Source organism: Pelobates fuscus, chromosome 3 (genome assembly GCF_036172605.1).
Source record: "Pelobates fuscus isolate aPelFus1 chromosome 3, aPelFus1.pri, whole genome shotgun sequence".
Lineage (NCBI taxonomy): Eukaryota > Metazoa > Chordata > Amphibia > Anura > Pelobatidae > Pelobates > Pelobates fuscus.
In genome coordinates, this window is record NC_086319.1 from 33,491,472 (window position 1) to 33,509,446 (window position 17,975).

Consider the following 17,975-nt stretch of genomic DNA (forward strand, 5'->3'; position numbering starts at 1 on the left):
ACAGTTACACACACGCACATTCACCAACAGACACACATATACACTAACTGACAAGATACACATGCATACTCTCTGACAGATGCTTACTCAGTGTCACACACACACACACACTGGGACACACATATACTCACTGACAGATACACATACATACACTCACTGACAGGCATATATACACTCAGTGTCAGACATACACATTCACTGACAGACACGGATACACATGCATACACAGACATTGACAAACACACATACACACTCACTGACAAACACACACTAACACACTCACAATTGTTTTTTGCTTACATTTTGGTGGATTTTCCCTGTGGTCCAGTGGGGCTGCTGCTGGCTGGGCTGGCAGGTGGTGGAGGAGACAGGCGCACAGTTCAGGCTGGTGTCGAGAGAGCTCTGATCCTCCTGTTCAGCTCCATCACGCACATCTCAGTGATGCTGGAGTGACGTCATATTCCGGCTCCAACATCTTTGCGGGTTGCGCAAGGGAACTGAGGAGATGCCAGTCTCAGGGGGGCCCTGAGGGGGCCAGCTGGCCAGCTCTCTTGCAAGAGGCTGGCAAGGCATTTGCCAGGGCGCTTAGGGGGCGGCTTTTTTTGCCACCCCCCGTGAAAGTTCCGCCCAAGGCAAATGTCTTGTCAGACATTTTTGCCTCCAGTGTGTCTGAAAACCAATACTACAGTGTGTGTTTTTTTTTTTTTTATGTATTTATTTATTTATTTATTATTTGTTTATTTTTTAAAATATAATTTACTTTAATTGGGAAAGTAAGAACGGAAGGGGGCTAGGAAAAGGTTACTGGATAGGGTAAGGGGACGGGGGCAAAGAAAAAGGATACTGGGGTACAAATGAGGAAACTGCAAAGGATGGAGATATGGCTGAATGAAGGTATGAATGGGAAGGGAGTTCTAGATATATCTAGAGAAATAAGAGATGGAGGTATCGCTGGGGAAAGAAGAAAGCTGGCGGTATTACTGAGGAAAGAATGAAGTTAGAGCTATGCCTGGGGAATGAGAAAAAAAGAGCTGGAATTATGCCTGGGGAGAGAGAATAGCTGGAGGTATGGCTGGGTGGACATGGAATTTAAGCTATGGCTGGGTGAACATGGAATTGGAGTTATGGCTGGGTGGAGGTGGAATTGGAGGTATGGCTGAGTGGACATGGAATTGGAGTTATGGCTGGGTGGAGGTGGAATTGGAGGTATGGCTGAGTGGACATGGAATTGGAGTTATGGCTGGGTGGACATAGAATTAGAGGTATGGCTGGGTGAACATGGAATTGGAGATATGACTGGGTGGACATGAAATCAGAGTTATGGCTCGGTGACATAGAATTTGAGATATGGCTGGATGAACATGGAATTAACCCCTTAAGGACACATGACATGTGTGACATGTCATGATTCCCTTTTATTCCAGAGGTTTGGTCCTTAAGGGGTTAAAGATATGACTGGGTGGAGGTGGAATTGGAGGTATGGTTGGGTGGACATGGAATTGGAGATATGGCTGGGTGGACATGGAATTGGAGGTATGCCTGGATGGACATGGAATTGGAGGTATACCTGGGTGGACACGGAAATGACATTATGGCTGGGTGGACATAGAATTAGAGGTATGGCTGGGTGAACATGGAATTGGAGATATGGCTGGGTGGACATGAAATTAGAGTTATGGCTCGGTGACATAGAATTTGAGATATGGCTGGATGAACATGGAATTAAAGATATGACTGGGTGGAGGTGGAATTGGAGGTATGGTTGGGTGGACATGGAATTGGAGATATGGCTGGGTGGACATGGAATTGGAGATATGGCTGGGTGGACATGGAATTAACCCCTTAAGGACACATGACATGTGTGACATGTCATGATTCCCTTTTATTCCAGAGGTTTGGTCCTTAAGGGGTTAAAGATATGACTGGGTGGAGGTGGAATTGGAGGTATGGTTGGGTGGACATGGAATTGGAGATATGGCTGGGTGGACATGGAATTGGAGGTATGCCTGGGTGGACATGGAATTGGAGGTATACCTGGGTGGACACGGAAATGACATTATGGCTGGGTGGACATAGAATTAGAGGTATGGCTGGGTGAACATGGAATTGGAGATATGGCTGGGTGGACATGAAATTAGAGTTATGGCTCGGTGACATAGAATTTGAGATATGGCTGGATGAACATGGAATTAAAGATATGACTGGGTGGAGGTGGAATTGGAGGTATGGTTGGGTGGACATGGAATTGGAGATATGGCTGGGTGGACATGGAATTGGAGATATGGCTGGGTGGACATGGAATTGGAGGTATGCCTGGGTGGACATGGAATTGGAGGTATGCCTGGGTGGACACGGAAATGACATTATGGCTGGGTGGACATTGGAGGTGAGTGGGCAAAGAATAGAGCTGGGGGAATGACTGAGAAGATAATTGAGCTAGAGGTATGGATAGGGAAAGAAGTGAACTTGAGGTATGAAAGGCAGGTGACTGGGGAGGGAAGAATGGGACTGTAGTTATGTTTGGAGAAGAGAAGGGGAAGTTTAGGGTGAGAGAATGTAGTGGCAAAAATATGTGTAAAATACATAAGAAGAGAAAATGGCAGGGAGAGGCCATATGAGGAGTCAAAATCTGAACAGCCCTGCACATACAGGCACTCCACTCAATTACACACATACTGACAGTCCTCTATTCCAATCCAGATACGCAGAAAATCCATGCATATATCTCTACATTCCATCCACTGACATTCCAAACAAATACATCTCTTTTATTTACATCCAAGCATACAAACATGAAAATCCACATAGTTACATGCCTGCATTGACACACAGTGACACTTTGCACAAATACACCTCTATATTCTGCAATATCTTGTGGGACTCTGTTTGTACCCATACATAAATAATATAACATTACAGAGCCCCGCTGTATTAATACACACTGTATAAAGGCATTTTCTTTAAAAAAAAAAAAAACAAGGTTAAAAAAAATCTTCCAGTGTCCCTCTCAAGACTGTGGTCTGGATTCACCCCTTTTATATACACATATATACATACAGAACATGCTGTTATGCTAGTTTACAATGTCGTTTCTCTCGATTCTCAAAAGTAATAATGAGCAAACCTACAGGATTGGAAATATCCAGAGCAATGGCCCTCTCAACGTCCTTCCGTGCTTCCTTCATTTCACCTAAAATTAATCAGTAAAGGTCCAATTAAATTAACATATCCTGGAAACATAAAGTATAACAAAATAAGAAAGTAGTATTATTATATAATATATTGCAATGTTTGAAGTATTTGGTGCACAAGACACATGCAAAAAAACTTGAACTAACTGAAAAGAATCTGTAAAAAAAATAGCTGTGAGCAAAGCAGGTACATACTTTTTCCTAAAAGATTCAAAGGAACACTATAGTGTTGGAAATATATTCCTGTATTCATAACACTATAGCAGGTGTAGGCAACCATCAGCACTCCAGATATTGTGGACGACATCTCCTCTCATGCTTTGCCAGCATTATGCCTGTAAGACCATTATGAGAGATGTTGTCCACAACATGTGGAAGACCAAAGGTTGTCTACCCCTGCCCTATAGTGTTCTCCTCAGTATTTAGATTCAGGGACCCCCTAAATCTAAGAGAAAAAAAGGGTATTACATACCCTGTATAAAAGATAATGTCTGTGCAACTGCCCAATCCCCTTCCCTCCACCTCACACCAACACTTCATCCTCTCATTCGATCCAGTGCTTCTCACAACGGAGCATTGGGAACATAACTGTTCCTCCAGTCAAATGCTCTTTATGGGAAGCATTTGAGGAGGTTAGCTGTGAGAGCTGAATCTGACTTGGTTCGTCCATGGAAGCTCCTCAAGTGGCTGTAAGGAAGACAGTCACTAGAGGTGCTTTTAGCTGTGCAGTGGAAGCATTGCCAATATTGATGCTGGAACGATGCACGGCGACATTTCTACCTGAGCAGAATCACTCTGCATCAAAATGGACACTAGAAGGACGCACAGTGTTACAGTGAGTGCAAGATCAATGCCAGGAAGGAACAGAAACCTGTCAAGTGGGAATAGGTGTGTGTGTGTATATCACTATAGACATGTTTGCACATGGGTGTATCTCTGTTTGTGAAAATATATAAATGTACAAAATCCAGCAATGCCACTCCTAAAATTGGGCTCTGGATCAGAATAGGCTTCAGTCAACTTCCTTAGATGAAGATCACTGCTAAAGGGGTGTGCATCACTTTGAGACAATTGTCCTATTAAAAGGCTTAGGCTTTGAATGAGAGAGTTACCTCACTCTGCAGACTAGAAAAAACAATTAAATGTGATTTAAAAAAAATATATTTTTAATTTTCTGCTTCTTCTTTCTTACAACTTTCACATTCCCTCCATAGGATGCACTGATCCAACCAATCAGTGACCTAGCCTCAGGAATGCTGAAAAAGTGCATTGGGCATGCCTGACAAATTTACACATTTGCAGTTGGAAAATCTTTTCACGTTGCAACTTCCTGAACATGGAAGAGGAACGCGAGGCTGATCAGTGTGATTCATGCTGGCTCTGGTTTGGGTTTCTCTTTCCTGTTGCTGCACAACAGAGCCCTGTTTCTGCCAACGGAGATGGGGATAGGTCAGCTGAGGAAAGTTTCTCCTAGTTGAGAGGTGTGCCCAACAATGCAATTTGACCAAGTTTTATAGTAAGTTTAAAAATGAAAATGTTTATTACACACTTTTCGAATATATTTATTTTGGTTAGTATATTTGTAATAATTGCTGGTTTAAAAAAATAATTGCAAAAGTACTTAACTAAACAGTACATAAGTACTGTACATAAATGTATAAATACATAAATTAAAAAACAGTAAAGTGTTCACAGTGCTAGTGAGTAATGACCCCACACTTAAACAAACATGAGATAATCTCCTTGTGATCTAATAAAAGGAAAAATATGACTTCATAGCATGGTATGTAGGGCAAAAAGTGATGTAAAACGATAGATATAAACCACTCACATGGCATAGGGCCGTAACCAGACTCTATATAGTTAGCTCCTTCATGGACTGATCTCATCACAGGTAATAGTGCAGATTATAGATACCAGCCAATATATCAAAAAAAGCATTCATTTATTTAATACCAAGCATAAAAACAATAAAAAAGGGCTATTAGCTTAATTAAGGTGAAGGAACAAGTGTAATATATACAATGATTTTCATAATTGGCTAGCCAGCTTAAAAAGGCACTAAAAAAACAAAACCGTACCGGAGTCTTTTGGTTTCTCTGAAGAAATAAATGTCTAGTGACTCCAATGTATAGCTTTCTAATAAGGTGGGATAGTGTGGCAGCCTTCCCAAAGACCTATTTGCTCTGGAACCTTACACAGCAAAATGTATAAACAGAATTAAATAATTGGAAAGCTGCTCAAATCTGTAATAAATAAATATAATAGCGAATAAATCCCTTTCAAATAAGATTGTAATTAACAAAATGCAGAGGAGTATGAAGGCTTTAGGGTATCTCCCCAGAAAGATTTGGGGGGCTGAAGTGCTCACTCCTTCAGCTGCGGAACTCCCGGACGCTCAACAAAAGGACTTCAGCCGGAGAAATGTATAAAACCATTTATTTTAACAGGTTAAAGTGCTGACGTACCAAATTAAAGTGCTCTTTGTTTTGGTACATCTGCACTTAAACCTGTTCAAATAAAAAAATAATTTGAACAATCTAATTGGGGAGGCACCCTAAAGCCTTCATACTCATCTGCACTTTGTGTGTGCAATGCTATTTGCAAGGGATTTTTTTACTTAACAGTGTTATACTATTGGGAATTTATATATATATATATATATATATATATATATATATATATATATATATATATTTTAGCTGTTTACTCATTATTTTGTTTTGTTTGTACAGAACCTTTAACAAGCCTATTTGAATTTACCAAGTGCTTTTATACGCATATTATTGCACGTGACAGTATGTAGGATAGGATATTCCCATAATAGTTTACAAACAAATAGTATAACGTTCATTCAGTGTAACACATGACAGGAAGTGAGGTAATATGTTCTCATGGTTACTGAAAAAATTAAAATGCCTAGAAATAATCAAGGTATATATCTACAGAACAAGTGTTTAATATAATCCATGTATCCATATTTGCAATTAAACATTATTATTCATCTGAGTAGGTTCTATATGTCATTTACCATTAAGTAACTCAGAAATGCAGACCACAAACTCAGAGAGACTATCGTGATTATTTACTAATGTGAGAATTCCCAGAAAGATAATTCACAATTAATTTCAAATTTAACAGGGTTATATACTAAAGTCAGAATTCAAATATAATTTCAAATTTAAGGTAAGAGTAGCCGACCTGACTTAGAGCATTTTTTCTATTCAGCTATTTTGACCTAAAAGGGACATAATAGTCGACAAAACAACTTTAGCTTAATGAAGCAGTTTTGGTGTATAAATAATGCCCCTGCAACCTCACTGCCCTTCTCTGCCATTTAGGAGGTAAATCACTTTGTTTATGCAGCCCTAGTCATACATCCCTGCATGTGACTTGCACAGCCTTACTAAAGACTTCCTGTAAAGAATCAACTAATGTTTACACTTCCTTTTTGAAAATTCTGTTTAATTTAGAATTTCTTATTTCCTGCTCTGTTAAAGCTTGGTTTTAGTCTTGATAAAGTATCTGAATAAGAAGAAACGCGTTGACTTTGTAATCCCACTTTCATTTGTTCCAGATCAAATGAGATTGCTCCTTTAAGGCAGACGCGGCCTTTTTTGAAGATACCAGCCGCCGCACACCACAAGATCTCGGCTTTGTGTGCTCCCCAGACGTGCACCCCCAGTACGGTACAGATTATACATACCGTATATGCTCGAGTATAAGCTGAGTTTTTCAGCACATTTTATGTGCTGAAAAACCCCAACTCGGCTTATACTCGAGTCAATTGTCTGTATTATGGCAGTTTACATTGCCATAATACAGACAATGGGGCTGTGTAGGAGGGGGCTGGCAGGGGGCTCTTACTTACCTCTCATGCAGCTCCTGTCAGCTCCCTCCGCCTCCGCGCCGGTCCGTTCAGCACCTCTGTCAGCTCCCAGTGTAAGTCTCGCGAGAGCCGCGGGGTCATAGTGCGGCCGCGAGACTTACACTGGGACTTACACTGGGAGCTGCACGGACTGGCATGGAGGAGGAGGGAGCTGACAGGAGAGGTAAGTAACAGCTCTGCCAGCCCCCCTCCTACACAGCCCATCCACTGGACCACCAGGGAGTGAGAGCCCCCCTCCCTGCCATGTATCAAGCAGGGAGGGGGGACGAAAAAAATAATAAAATAATAATAAAATAAAAAATAATAATTAAATCAAATAAAAAAAAATAATAAAAAAATTAAAATAATCAAAAAAAATAATAAAATTGCCCACCCCCCCACCAAGGCTCTGCAACATACACACACACTGCACTCATACACACACACACTGCACTCATACACACACACACACTGCACTCATACACACACACTGCACTCATATACACACACTGCACTCATACACACACACACTGCACTCATACACACACACTGCACTCATACACACTGCACTCATACACACACACTGCATTCATACACACACACTGCATTCATACACACACACTGCACTCATACGCACACTACACTCATACACACACTGCACTCATACACACACTGCATTCATACACAGACTGCGCTCATACACACACACTGCACTCATACACACACTTCACTCATACACACACTGCACTCATACACACACTGCATTCATACACACACTGCACTCATACACAGACACTGCATTCATACACAGACACTGCACTCATACACACACTGCATTCATACACACATGCTGCACTCATACACACACGCTGCACTCATACACACACTAGATTCATACACACACTGCATTCATTATATACACACACTGTAAATAAATATTCAATTAATATAATTTTTTTAGGATCTAATTTTATTTATAAATTTACCAGTAGCTGCTGCATTTCCCACCCTAGTCTTTTACTCGAGTCAATACGTTTTCCCAGTTTTTTGGGGTAAAATTAGGGGCCTCGGCTTATATTCGGGTCGGCTTATACTCGAGTATATACGGTAGCTCTTGTCTTATACACTCTAGCCCAGACGGCTGACTATATTAGGATTACAGAAGGTGCAGTTTGTATCATACATCTGAGTAGAGCTCGCTGAGGATTTTAGCTTTGACAATTTCCTTTTATCGTTTAAAACATCAGCATCCCTTGGACTGGTGTAGGGGGCCCCCCACAAACTCAATTTACTTGTGTGGTCCATTGCTGATTGTTATATATATATTATTTATTGGATGTTATCCCATTGCTATAACTGGTGTATTTGATTGATCTTTGAGGCTATTACATTAATGTCTTCTACTGTATTCATTTCACTGTAAATACTCGTTTATTGTTTTTGGGGGGTATATTTTACAGTTTAGCGCCTGCTGGCTTTTTTAGTCTCTGGCTCACATTTTTACCTACACTTGATACATTTACATCACACAGGCATTTGTTCTGTAGTTATTTTGACGGCATTCCAATTCGGATGCCACTGTGTTAATAATGTATCTTTGTTTGATCAGAACTATTATTGTTTTGAGCCGAGGTGTCTTTTATTCATCGATACTATTAAATATTGCTTTATATATATATATATATATATATATATATATATATCGTATTTATCGGCGTATAACACGCACTTTTTCTCCCTGAAAATAGGGGGCAAATGATGTGTGCGTGTTATACGCCGATATACCATATTTTTCGCTCCATAAGACGGACTTTTTTTCCCCTCAAAAGTGGAAATAGCTGGCTATATTAAATCAGCGATCTTTTCAGTCTCTTGATATGTTAATCTTGAGATCAGATTATTTCCTCAGCTATTCCCTGCTGTCATATCACCTACTAAGCAATTAGGGTTGCAGATTTACTAATTTAGTAGTGTTACAGACTGTTTTGTTTTTTTTAGTTTTTTAACTCTTCAGCTTATTATTGCTGTCTGATGAGACAGACTGTGAAATTAACTATCTAGCTCCGCTCTCTAGTCCGAAATATTACTGACAGTTACCAGCTTTTCATACTGGAGGGCTAGACGTCCTGTATCTGCATCACAGATCCGTCTAGTATGTACTTTTTAACCCACAGTTTTTTGGTGTTTATATCACAGCACACGCATATTTTGTTTAATAAAACTTTATTATTTTTTCTGTTCATCAAATAAGTATTGGTTTACCTGGTCTACAATAAGTCCATTGGCTACCTTGATATCCTATCTATGCAAATATTTGCATTATACATTAGATACATCATTTCTTGTCTTTTACAAAAGTGATTTCACTCCTAAATAGTAGAGAATTGAGCAGTGAAACGTCAGGGGCATGATCTATACACCAAAACTGCTTCATTAAGCTAAAGTTGTTTTGGTGACGATAGTGCCCCTTTAAATTCACTTTGATTCCACATTAAATTCTCTCTTTGGTGAATAACCCTGATAGTATTTATTTTGCAAACTGAAATTGCACGGCCCTGTGCGGCTTTAATTTTTATTGAAGAATATAACCCACTACAGAGAGCTTGAATATATTAAAAAGCTCAAAGGCACTAATTCACAGTGGACCTTTCAAGCTGTTTTATTGAGGAATATTAATGCGCCCGTCTTTATGATTATTGCAAAAAAATAAAAAAGTATTTGAAGTCTATCTCAGCTACAGTTGCTTTTTGTTAAGCTTTCTTTTTGTTTAGTGGCAACCTTATCTTAATCTGCTTCAGTTTGTGGTCTGGTAGTGTCAACACGCAAAATAAATAGTCAAGTACACCGATAACTAAACATATTCAGTGTTATTCACTAAACTGAGAATTTGAGGTGAATTCACACTGAATGTGATCAAAACAGCTGAACTGACAGAAAATCTTTAAGCCTGGTAGGTTTCAGTTCCGCTGCTTTGGCCTTAATTTGAAATCAATTCGGAAATCGCCTTGAATTCTCAATTTAGTAAATAAACCTGATTGTTTACTAATGAATCAGATGTTTGAACAACTCTTTCTCAGACAAGTAATAACTGCTCAATAAACATTAGCCCTCGGAATGGTAAGAATCACCTGGCATGCATATGTATATGTTTAAAGGATCACTATAGTGTCAGGAAAACAAACTGTCAGGAAAACCTTAGGTCCCCCCCACCCTCAGGGGCCCCCTCCATTGTCGCTGAAGGGGTTAAAACTCCTTCAGCCACCTACCTTAAACCAGTGCCGGGCTCCCTCGGCGCTGGTGACCTCTCCTCCCCCGCCAGCTCCCGAGTGAAGCGGAATGCGCAAGAGCCGCTCGCCCATTCAAACAGTCCATAGGAAAGCATTTCTCAATGCTTTCCTGTGGACGTTCTGCACGCTGGATGTGATTTTTGCATCCAGCGTCCGGGAAGCGCCTCTAGCGGCTGTCAGGAAGACAGCCACTAGAAGCTGGATTAACCCTGCAATGTAAACATAGCAGTTTCTCTGAAACTGCTATGTTTACATCTGAAGGGTTAAAACCTGGGGGACCTGGCACCCAGACCACTTCATTGAGCTGAAGTGGTCTGGGTGACTATAGTGTCCCTTTAACTCATGGGCAACAGGACAAATTAAATGGACCCACTAGGCTGGATAGCTTTATGAAGAAGTTTAAAAAAAAATAAAAAAATGAATGCAAAAAAAAGTTTCCTGCAAATATGCAGCTACTCCATTGACCTGGCAGATTATTCTCAGTTTACCCTGTAGTAGATTGTGGTAACTTGAAAAACGTGACTGGTGTTACATATTTGCTAAACATAAGGGATTAAGTAAACATACTATTAAAATTCTTGGGACGTGACAGTTGCCCATTTAAAAAGTGTCCTCAATATATTTATAATTTTATATTCAATATGCATCTTTTTTTTTAAGTGTTTATATTTATTATTAAAAATGATACCAGTAGATCTTGGCTTAAAAATTAATAAATACTTCAATCTTTTATGGGACTTTGAAATTCTAATATACAGGGCTATTAAAATGTATCAGAAGCAAGCAGGCATATTCATTTATTCCGAAATTGGTTTTACCTTACCACATTTCACAAGGGCGAATGCTCTTCTCGCTAATACTGGCGTTTCAAGGCAGGATCCGTTAATGCAGCCAACAGTACACACTTTCTGCAAAACGCATTTATCAAAGGTTATTTTATTACACAAATTAAACATTCCACCACAGCAATCACTTATAGCAAATACTCATATTTTAACTAATAATGGAAGTCTCTGGCTGTGGTCATTAGCCCCTAACGCCTTAGTTGTTACTTATTTCAAATTAAAATTCTAATTTTCCCCCCAGCAGGTACTGACTGGGGATGAATAACGACTCGCCCCACACCGACCGTGCATCATTTACTGCTGGATACTCCTATAATTGTATTGTATTTAAAAACATTGTAAACAGAGGGAGGGCATTTAATAGGGAATGAGGTTGGCAGCATGTTGAAATGAATCCATTTATTTAAAAAAGAGAAGATGAAAGAATAAAGCTTATAAATGGGGAAGAAGAGGATCCCATGAGTGCATGTGGAATGACTAATAATTGCGTAATAATGGGGAAAAAAGGATAGAACAAAAAATGCAATACCAATTTCTATGTACAAATAAAAAAGTGCTTTTATCTTCATCTTTAAATTGACATGGCAGACTGATGTTGTTGACCGCCATTTTCATGCATTACTTGGATTTTGCATTAACCAATATGCAAAAAGTACTTTGAATATACTGGGGGGGAAAACTTTCACATTTCACTCTAATTTGAGCTATTACCAAACCAGGAAGTGGTTCTGCCATCCCTGAAACGTCTATAGCTTTTAATAGAGGTGAGGGTTATTTACTATGAATCCCTGCTAAACAAGTATTTATGGGCATAGTGGGAACAGCCCTAGTTTTCAGATTACAATTCATAACAAATAATTCTATTTACAGACCATAGGTGGGGGGTGAAGGGGGTAGGCACACAAGATGGCTGGACATGCTTAATGGTAGCTCTTGCTAACTTGAATCTATCTTGAAAGCAATCTGCTTTAATCCTGCCACAGGTCAATAAGCAATAACCGCAGACTGCTCTTGGGGTCATGATCTCAGGGCCTCCCACGAGGTCCGAATCGAGTAGGCCTTTGAACACTTCTGGTCACAGCTCTAAGCCAAGCTTACCAAACAGGCGCAGAGACAAGCAGCTGTAGATGTCTCCTGACAGTCCACTGCAGCAACTGCATCGAGGCCTGCACCGAAGCACAATGCCGAGAAGCAGTACATGAAGAAGCGAAGAGGGAGGATGCAGAAGGCACCCTGACTCAGGAGACACCACCACACAATCCGCAGACGCATACGTTGTCCCAAGCGCAGCTCACACCCTCGGTTAGTGAGTAACAAGCCGCTGGCGAGAAAATCCCAAGACTCTGTCCGGACCATCAACGGCTTTCGGATGTGGGAGAACCCAGGGCTTGGCTTTGCTGGACACTGGTGCTGGTGGGGTAGCTATGCGGGGAAACAGTCTTTTAACACACCACCATGAAGGCTGAATTACTTAGTGGGCATAGGCTGACCACCCTTCTTGAGAGCAAGACTAGGCTACTACTCTCTTTGGGCCTCAGGTCTCAGGCTGGCAGTGTAGTGCACCCTGAACCATCATCCACCCACCTTACACTTTTCGTTGTTGACCACAAGACTGTTTAGCTCACATCTGTTTTTCTTAATAGATGGCACCATTGGTAACATAACCTACGGTAGCTTTGCATGATTTATATAACCACTTTTCTTTTCTTTATTAATACTACAAAAACTGTGCTGTATGCCACACTAAGGATTTATACTCTCTGTCATTATTCTACTTGTTGATGCTATTGTGGCAAGGCAAGCTTGTTTGTTATATCTGAAAGAAGGTGGACATATATAGTATAATTTGTGTTTTTAGGCCTGCAGCATGTATACTGTACTGAAAAGACACACATACTAATAGAATTTTGTGTTTAGATATCTTATTATTCAGGGCTTTAACGCTGATTAGATGATGCATTACTAAAAAGAAAAAATACATGTAAACAAAAATGATATTTCAGCAATTGGTTGAGTGGCAGTAAACTGTGCCAGTTTATAACAGTAACTGAACTTCTTCTTCCAGAACCTCTTTCACTTCTCCTGCCACGGCACCATATGTCAGATTATGTGATGTCATGTGATGTCTCTCCCTTGCCATCAAAGATCCTATTCCTGTGTCTCTGCCATTTCTGCCCTTGACAAGTGTAGTTCTGGCACTTTGGCAGAAATTGAAAATTGCCATTGTCTGGAATCTTTCCTGTGTTCCTGCATAGATTGGATATCAGGCCAGATGTCGAAGTACACATCCACCACTATACACATTCTATGGATTTTTAAATAAATCTAAATTCTCTTATTTTTTCCCCAGGCGTAGCTCGCAGCATTGATGGCCACAGAACTCCATAAGACCACAGTCACAAAGCTTGCTTGTTGAGGAGGGAAAGAAAAGAATTTAGAAACATACAAGAGGTAAGGGGGTAAGAGACAGAAGGAGTAACATGGTTTAAGGAACACACAAGAAAGTGAAAGGGTTTAAGAAACTAAGAGACACACAAGGTTGAAAGGAGGAGTGGGGGATTAAGAGAAACACACAAGAAGGGATGAAGATACACACAAAGGAATGAATAGGTACAAAAGTAACCCATGAAAATTTTAAAGGATGTGCCAACATACATTCCTACCCTGGGTGACAAGTGACCTAGTTGTGCTTCTGCATTTAGAACATGTTGCAGAGAACAGAAGAAGCAGATGATTCTTTGCAGGCTGAGATTTGTAGCATATGTTCAATATTCCCACTACTTAATTGTAAAATCGCATATCAAGCTTCATGTTGACATTTCTAGCAACACAGGTTTCGGAGCACTCAAGTCCAGCTGTTCATTGTGGTTAAGATTTTTTACATGGACAGTGGTACCAACTGCAATATAAATGCCTTCTATAGTTGACAATACATATTGCTGGTAAGATGTTCCTCAGAAGAAGCGGCAAATCTTTGGCTTATTAGAAATTATATGGAATAATTTGGTGGGTGTAAGAACTAGAACCTTCGGAGTCTTTATCTGTCCTCAATTAACCATTCAGCTAAAGGAATTATGAAAGAAAATGTCTTCTACATACTAGTGTGAGTCTTGGCCACATGTTAGCAGCTGTACACAGTGTAGAATGTTTTGAGTTGAATGGACAATTTGATTGCCTTTTATGTACGTCTTATTTTTTTTTCCTGAAATGATTACATGTAGGAAATTAGTCTGAACAGAAAGGCCACATGGACGAAACGTGAATTGCCCGAAAAACAAACAAAAAAGTTTCAGGAAAACAGATTTTGTTTTGGCCGTGCACAAGTCTACTGTTTACAGAATTTTTGTTCTTTAGTAAGATAACACATTGATTCACTCATCTTCGAAAAAAAGAAATAGATACTATATTTCATTAATATTCTGCTTGTGTAAAAAAGTCATATGGAAGTTACATGATGTAGGGATGCAGGCATCAACTCCGCTTCAAAAGACTAGATACTAAAGAGACAGTGCCTAAGGCATTGTACGATGTCTCCATTCACAAACTGTCACAGATTTGTCTATTTACTTTAATCAATGTCATTTTTAAGTATGAAAAATATTTAGTTTTTTTTTTTTTTTTATGCTAAAGTAATGGAAAGGCATCTGTATTTTTGCTTTACGTTGGGAATTCTACTTAACTTTTGCAGAAGATGATTTCTATCACAATACTGTAATATGTTGTGTCACCTGGAAGACTTACATGGTTATTTCCCAAAGTGACAATTCAAAGTGAATTCAAGGTGAATTTAAAATCTAAGGCCAGTGTAGCCAAACTCAAAGGATTCTACAATTTCAGCTACCTTTTACCTTAAATTCCCTGTAAGTCAAGGACTTATTATATGATAATATTACTAAGATGTTCTCTCATAACTTTCCTTAACGTTCCACCATTTCCCATGCGTGACATTTTAGGCTACTCACACTTTTAATCCTAGAGTTCTAATGTTTTCTCAAGCTTGTTTAACCAATTCAATATATGATATTCTTCCTCTAGACCAGGGATTCCCAGCCCAGTCATCAAGTACCCCCTACCAGTCCAGGATTTAGGGACTACCCTGTTGTGTCTAACATTTTATTTTTATTTTTTTATTATTATCTTTCTAAAAACACCTTAGACACAACTGGGCAATCCCTAAATCCTGGACTGTTATGGGGTACTTGAGGACTGGGTTGGGAACCACTGCTCGAGACTGTGGGTTCATGACCAGAACTACATTATGTAGTTAAATGTATCTGTTACATATTTGTCTCATTTGTTTATGTAATTTGGGCATTAAGTTCTCGTTAACCCACTAATGAGCCAAACATTTTACACATTGCTGACTGCTTATGCTATAGTTTTACAAATAAGCAGACCAACTTCTTTGTTGCCCGGCACTAACTCCTTTGGTCTGTGCAGAGCAGCATCTAGTTCAATTCTTCTTATAGAAACACATTGTGGACACAATTTGACAGCTATAAAAAAACATATATAACATAGATACTAGTAAAAAATAACCGATATAACATCTGTGAGTTTCAATAAAGGAGCACACGGTTAGTTCTGGATTAAACATACCTTTCCGATGTAAGACGCTTGCAACGCTTTGTTATACTGGTGTATGGCTTTTCTGTGTTGGTTTAAGTTCTGAAAAGCTATTCCTAAATGGATATAGCTTTCATAGAGCTGCGAAACACATAACATTTTCATTATTATTACTACATGTATAAACTCCCTTACTGATGTTGCAATCAGTCTTATCTTATCTTATTTACCAGTTACTGTCCTTACATCTCATCCCACTGTCAGTTTGTCCACTGGTTTCCTATATCCTTTAGCATTAAATTCAACATCCTGATTCTACAAGAGTTTCCCTGAACGTTCGTACCTTGCTAATCAGCAAATATGTCCCAATGTCCGTCACTCTGCTCTAATAATTACCTTTTCCTCCTTTCTCACACTAACTCCAATTTCTTCCAACATGACATACATGGGACTGCATTCCTTTGTCTCTAACTATTTAGGAACTTACTGAAAGCCAGCTTCTTTCAGGATGTTTTTCAGATAAGCATTTAATTCCTTTCTGTGTAATAGTCATCCCATTTGTTTTGTTGCGCTATTTGTCTTCATCCTATTACCTTCTTTATTTATTTCCATAAGTTATGTATTTATTAAAAGGGGCAACTATAGTGTCAGAAACACAAACGTGTAATTCTGAAACTATAGTTCTAAAATCTCATTTACTCACCTTTTTCCAGCATGGGGCTCCTTGCATATGGCACCACCCCTGTCCCACCTCTTTGGCTGATATCAGAATTGATGATCTCAGCCAATCACAATGCTTTCCCACAGGAAATCATTGGGTTGGCTTAGATCGTCAATTCTGATTATCTCAGCCAATGAGATGTGGTTGGGGGCAGAGACGAACACTGCCTTGGTCAGTTAGCATCTTCTAATTGCTATTATTATTATTTTATTATTTATATAGCGCCAGCAAAATTCCGTAGCGCTGTACAATGGGTGATAGAGATGAAATGAAAGTTCGGTATCTCTATGGGGAAAGTTCAGCATCTCTATTCAGAGCGTGGAGACGCTGAACATCAGTGCTACACACTGCACACTGTTTTTTTTGTTTTTTTGTAATTTAATAATATCATAAAGTGGCCCTTTGTAACCTCATACATCTGCTTGCCATTTTTTTGTCTTTATTGCAATAAAAAAAAAATATGCACATTAAATTTCAACGCTCATTAATTAGTTATTGTCTACTAGAACACTGGAATCAGTGACTACGTATATTGTTAATAGTGTATGAAACACTCAAGACAGCATATAGTGTACTTTCATACAGTCAGCAACGGCAATTAAAGAGAAAACGTTAACATAAGTAAAAAAAGTCAGAAAGAAGTTTGCTGATTATGTATTACTTGGGCCAAAGTCGGAAAAATTGCTTAACACAAATTATCCTGAAACTTGAGAGAGTCAAAGCAGAAATAGAATAGTGTTCGCATCCTTATTTGAATAAGCAAAATTAAACCATCCTAAAATACAAGCTAATGACGGAGAGATAAAAATAAAACTCCCCTGCAATACAGAAGACACGCACATATATATATTTTAACATTTTCTCTCCCTTGCCTTGAGCAATGATCAGTCCTACGTTTCTGTGGTTTTGCATCCCATCAAAATATGCAACAATTTTTTTTGTATTAAGCAGTTGAATTATATATGATGAACATGACCACGTTTATCTCTTGCACTTGCTAACTCAAATGATAAAGATTCCTGGATGTCCATTCAATATCCTGTATTAAAGGGACACTATAGTCACCTGAACAACTTTAGCTTAAAGGGACACTCCAGGCACCCAGACCACTTCTGCCCATTGGAGTGGTCTGGGTGCCAACTCCCACTACTCCTAACCCTGCAAGTGTAATTATTGCAGTTTTTTTTTAAACTGCAATAATTACCTTGCAGGGTTAACTCCACCTCTAGTGGCTGTCTATTGGACAGCCACTAGAGGGAACTTCCTGCTCTACAGCACAGGAAACCTGTGCTAGAGCGTCGCTGGATGTCCTAACGCTGTGTGAGGACCTCCAGCGTCGCTCAAATCCCTATAGGAAAGCATTGAAATTCATTTTCAATGCTTTCCTATGGGGAGACGTAATGCGCATGCGTGGCATTGCCGCGCATGCGCATTAGGTCTCCTCGGCCGGTGGGCGGGATCAGTCTCGCCCACCGGCCAACGCAATACAGAGGAGGA

The 17,975-nt window shown here is 39.5% G+C and overlaps 1 protein-coding gene across 1 annotated transcript in view; it reads right to left on the minus strand.

Annotated features, from left to right (window-relative positions):
• Positions 1-17,975, minus strand: part of LOC134600717 (uncharacterized) — a 92,085-nt gene that overhangs the window by 43,338 nt on the left and 30,772 nt on the right. Inside the window, exons 5-7 of the mRNA XM_063445102.1 lie at positions 15,791-15,898; positions 11,170-11,254; positions 3,129-3,190 (exon numbers count right to left, since the gene is read on the minus strand). Coding sequence (XP_063301172.1) covers positions 3,129-3,190; positions 11,170-11,254; positions 15,791-15,898 — 255 coding nt within the window. The remainder of the gene's footprint in view (positions 1-3,128; positions 3,191-11,169; positions 11,255-15,790; positions 15,899-17,975) is intronic.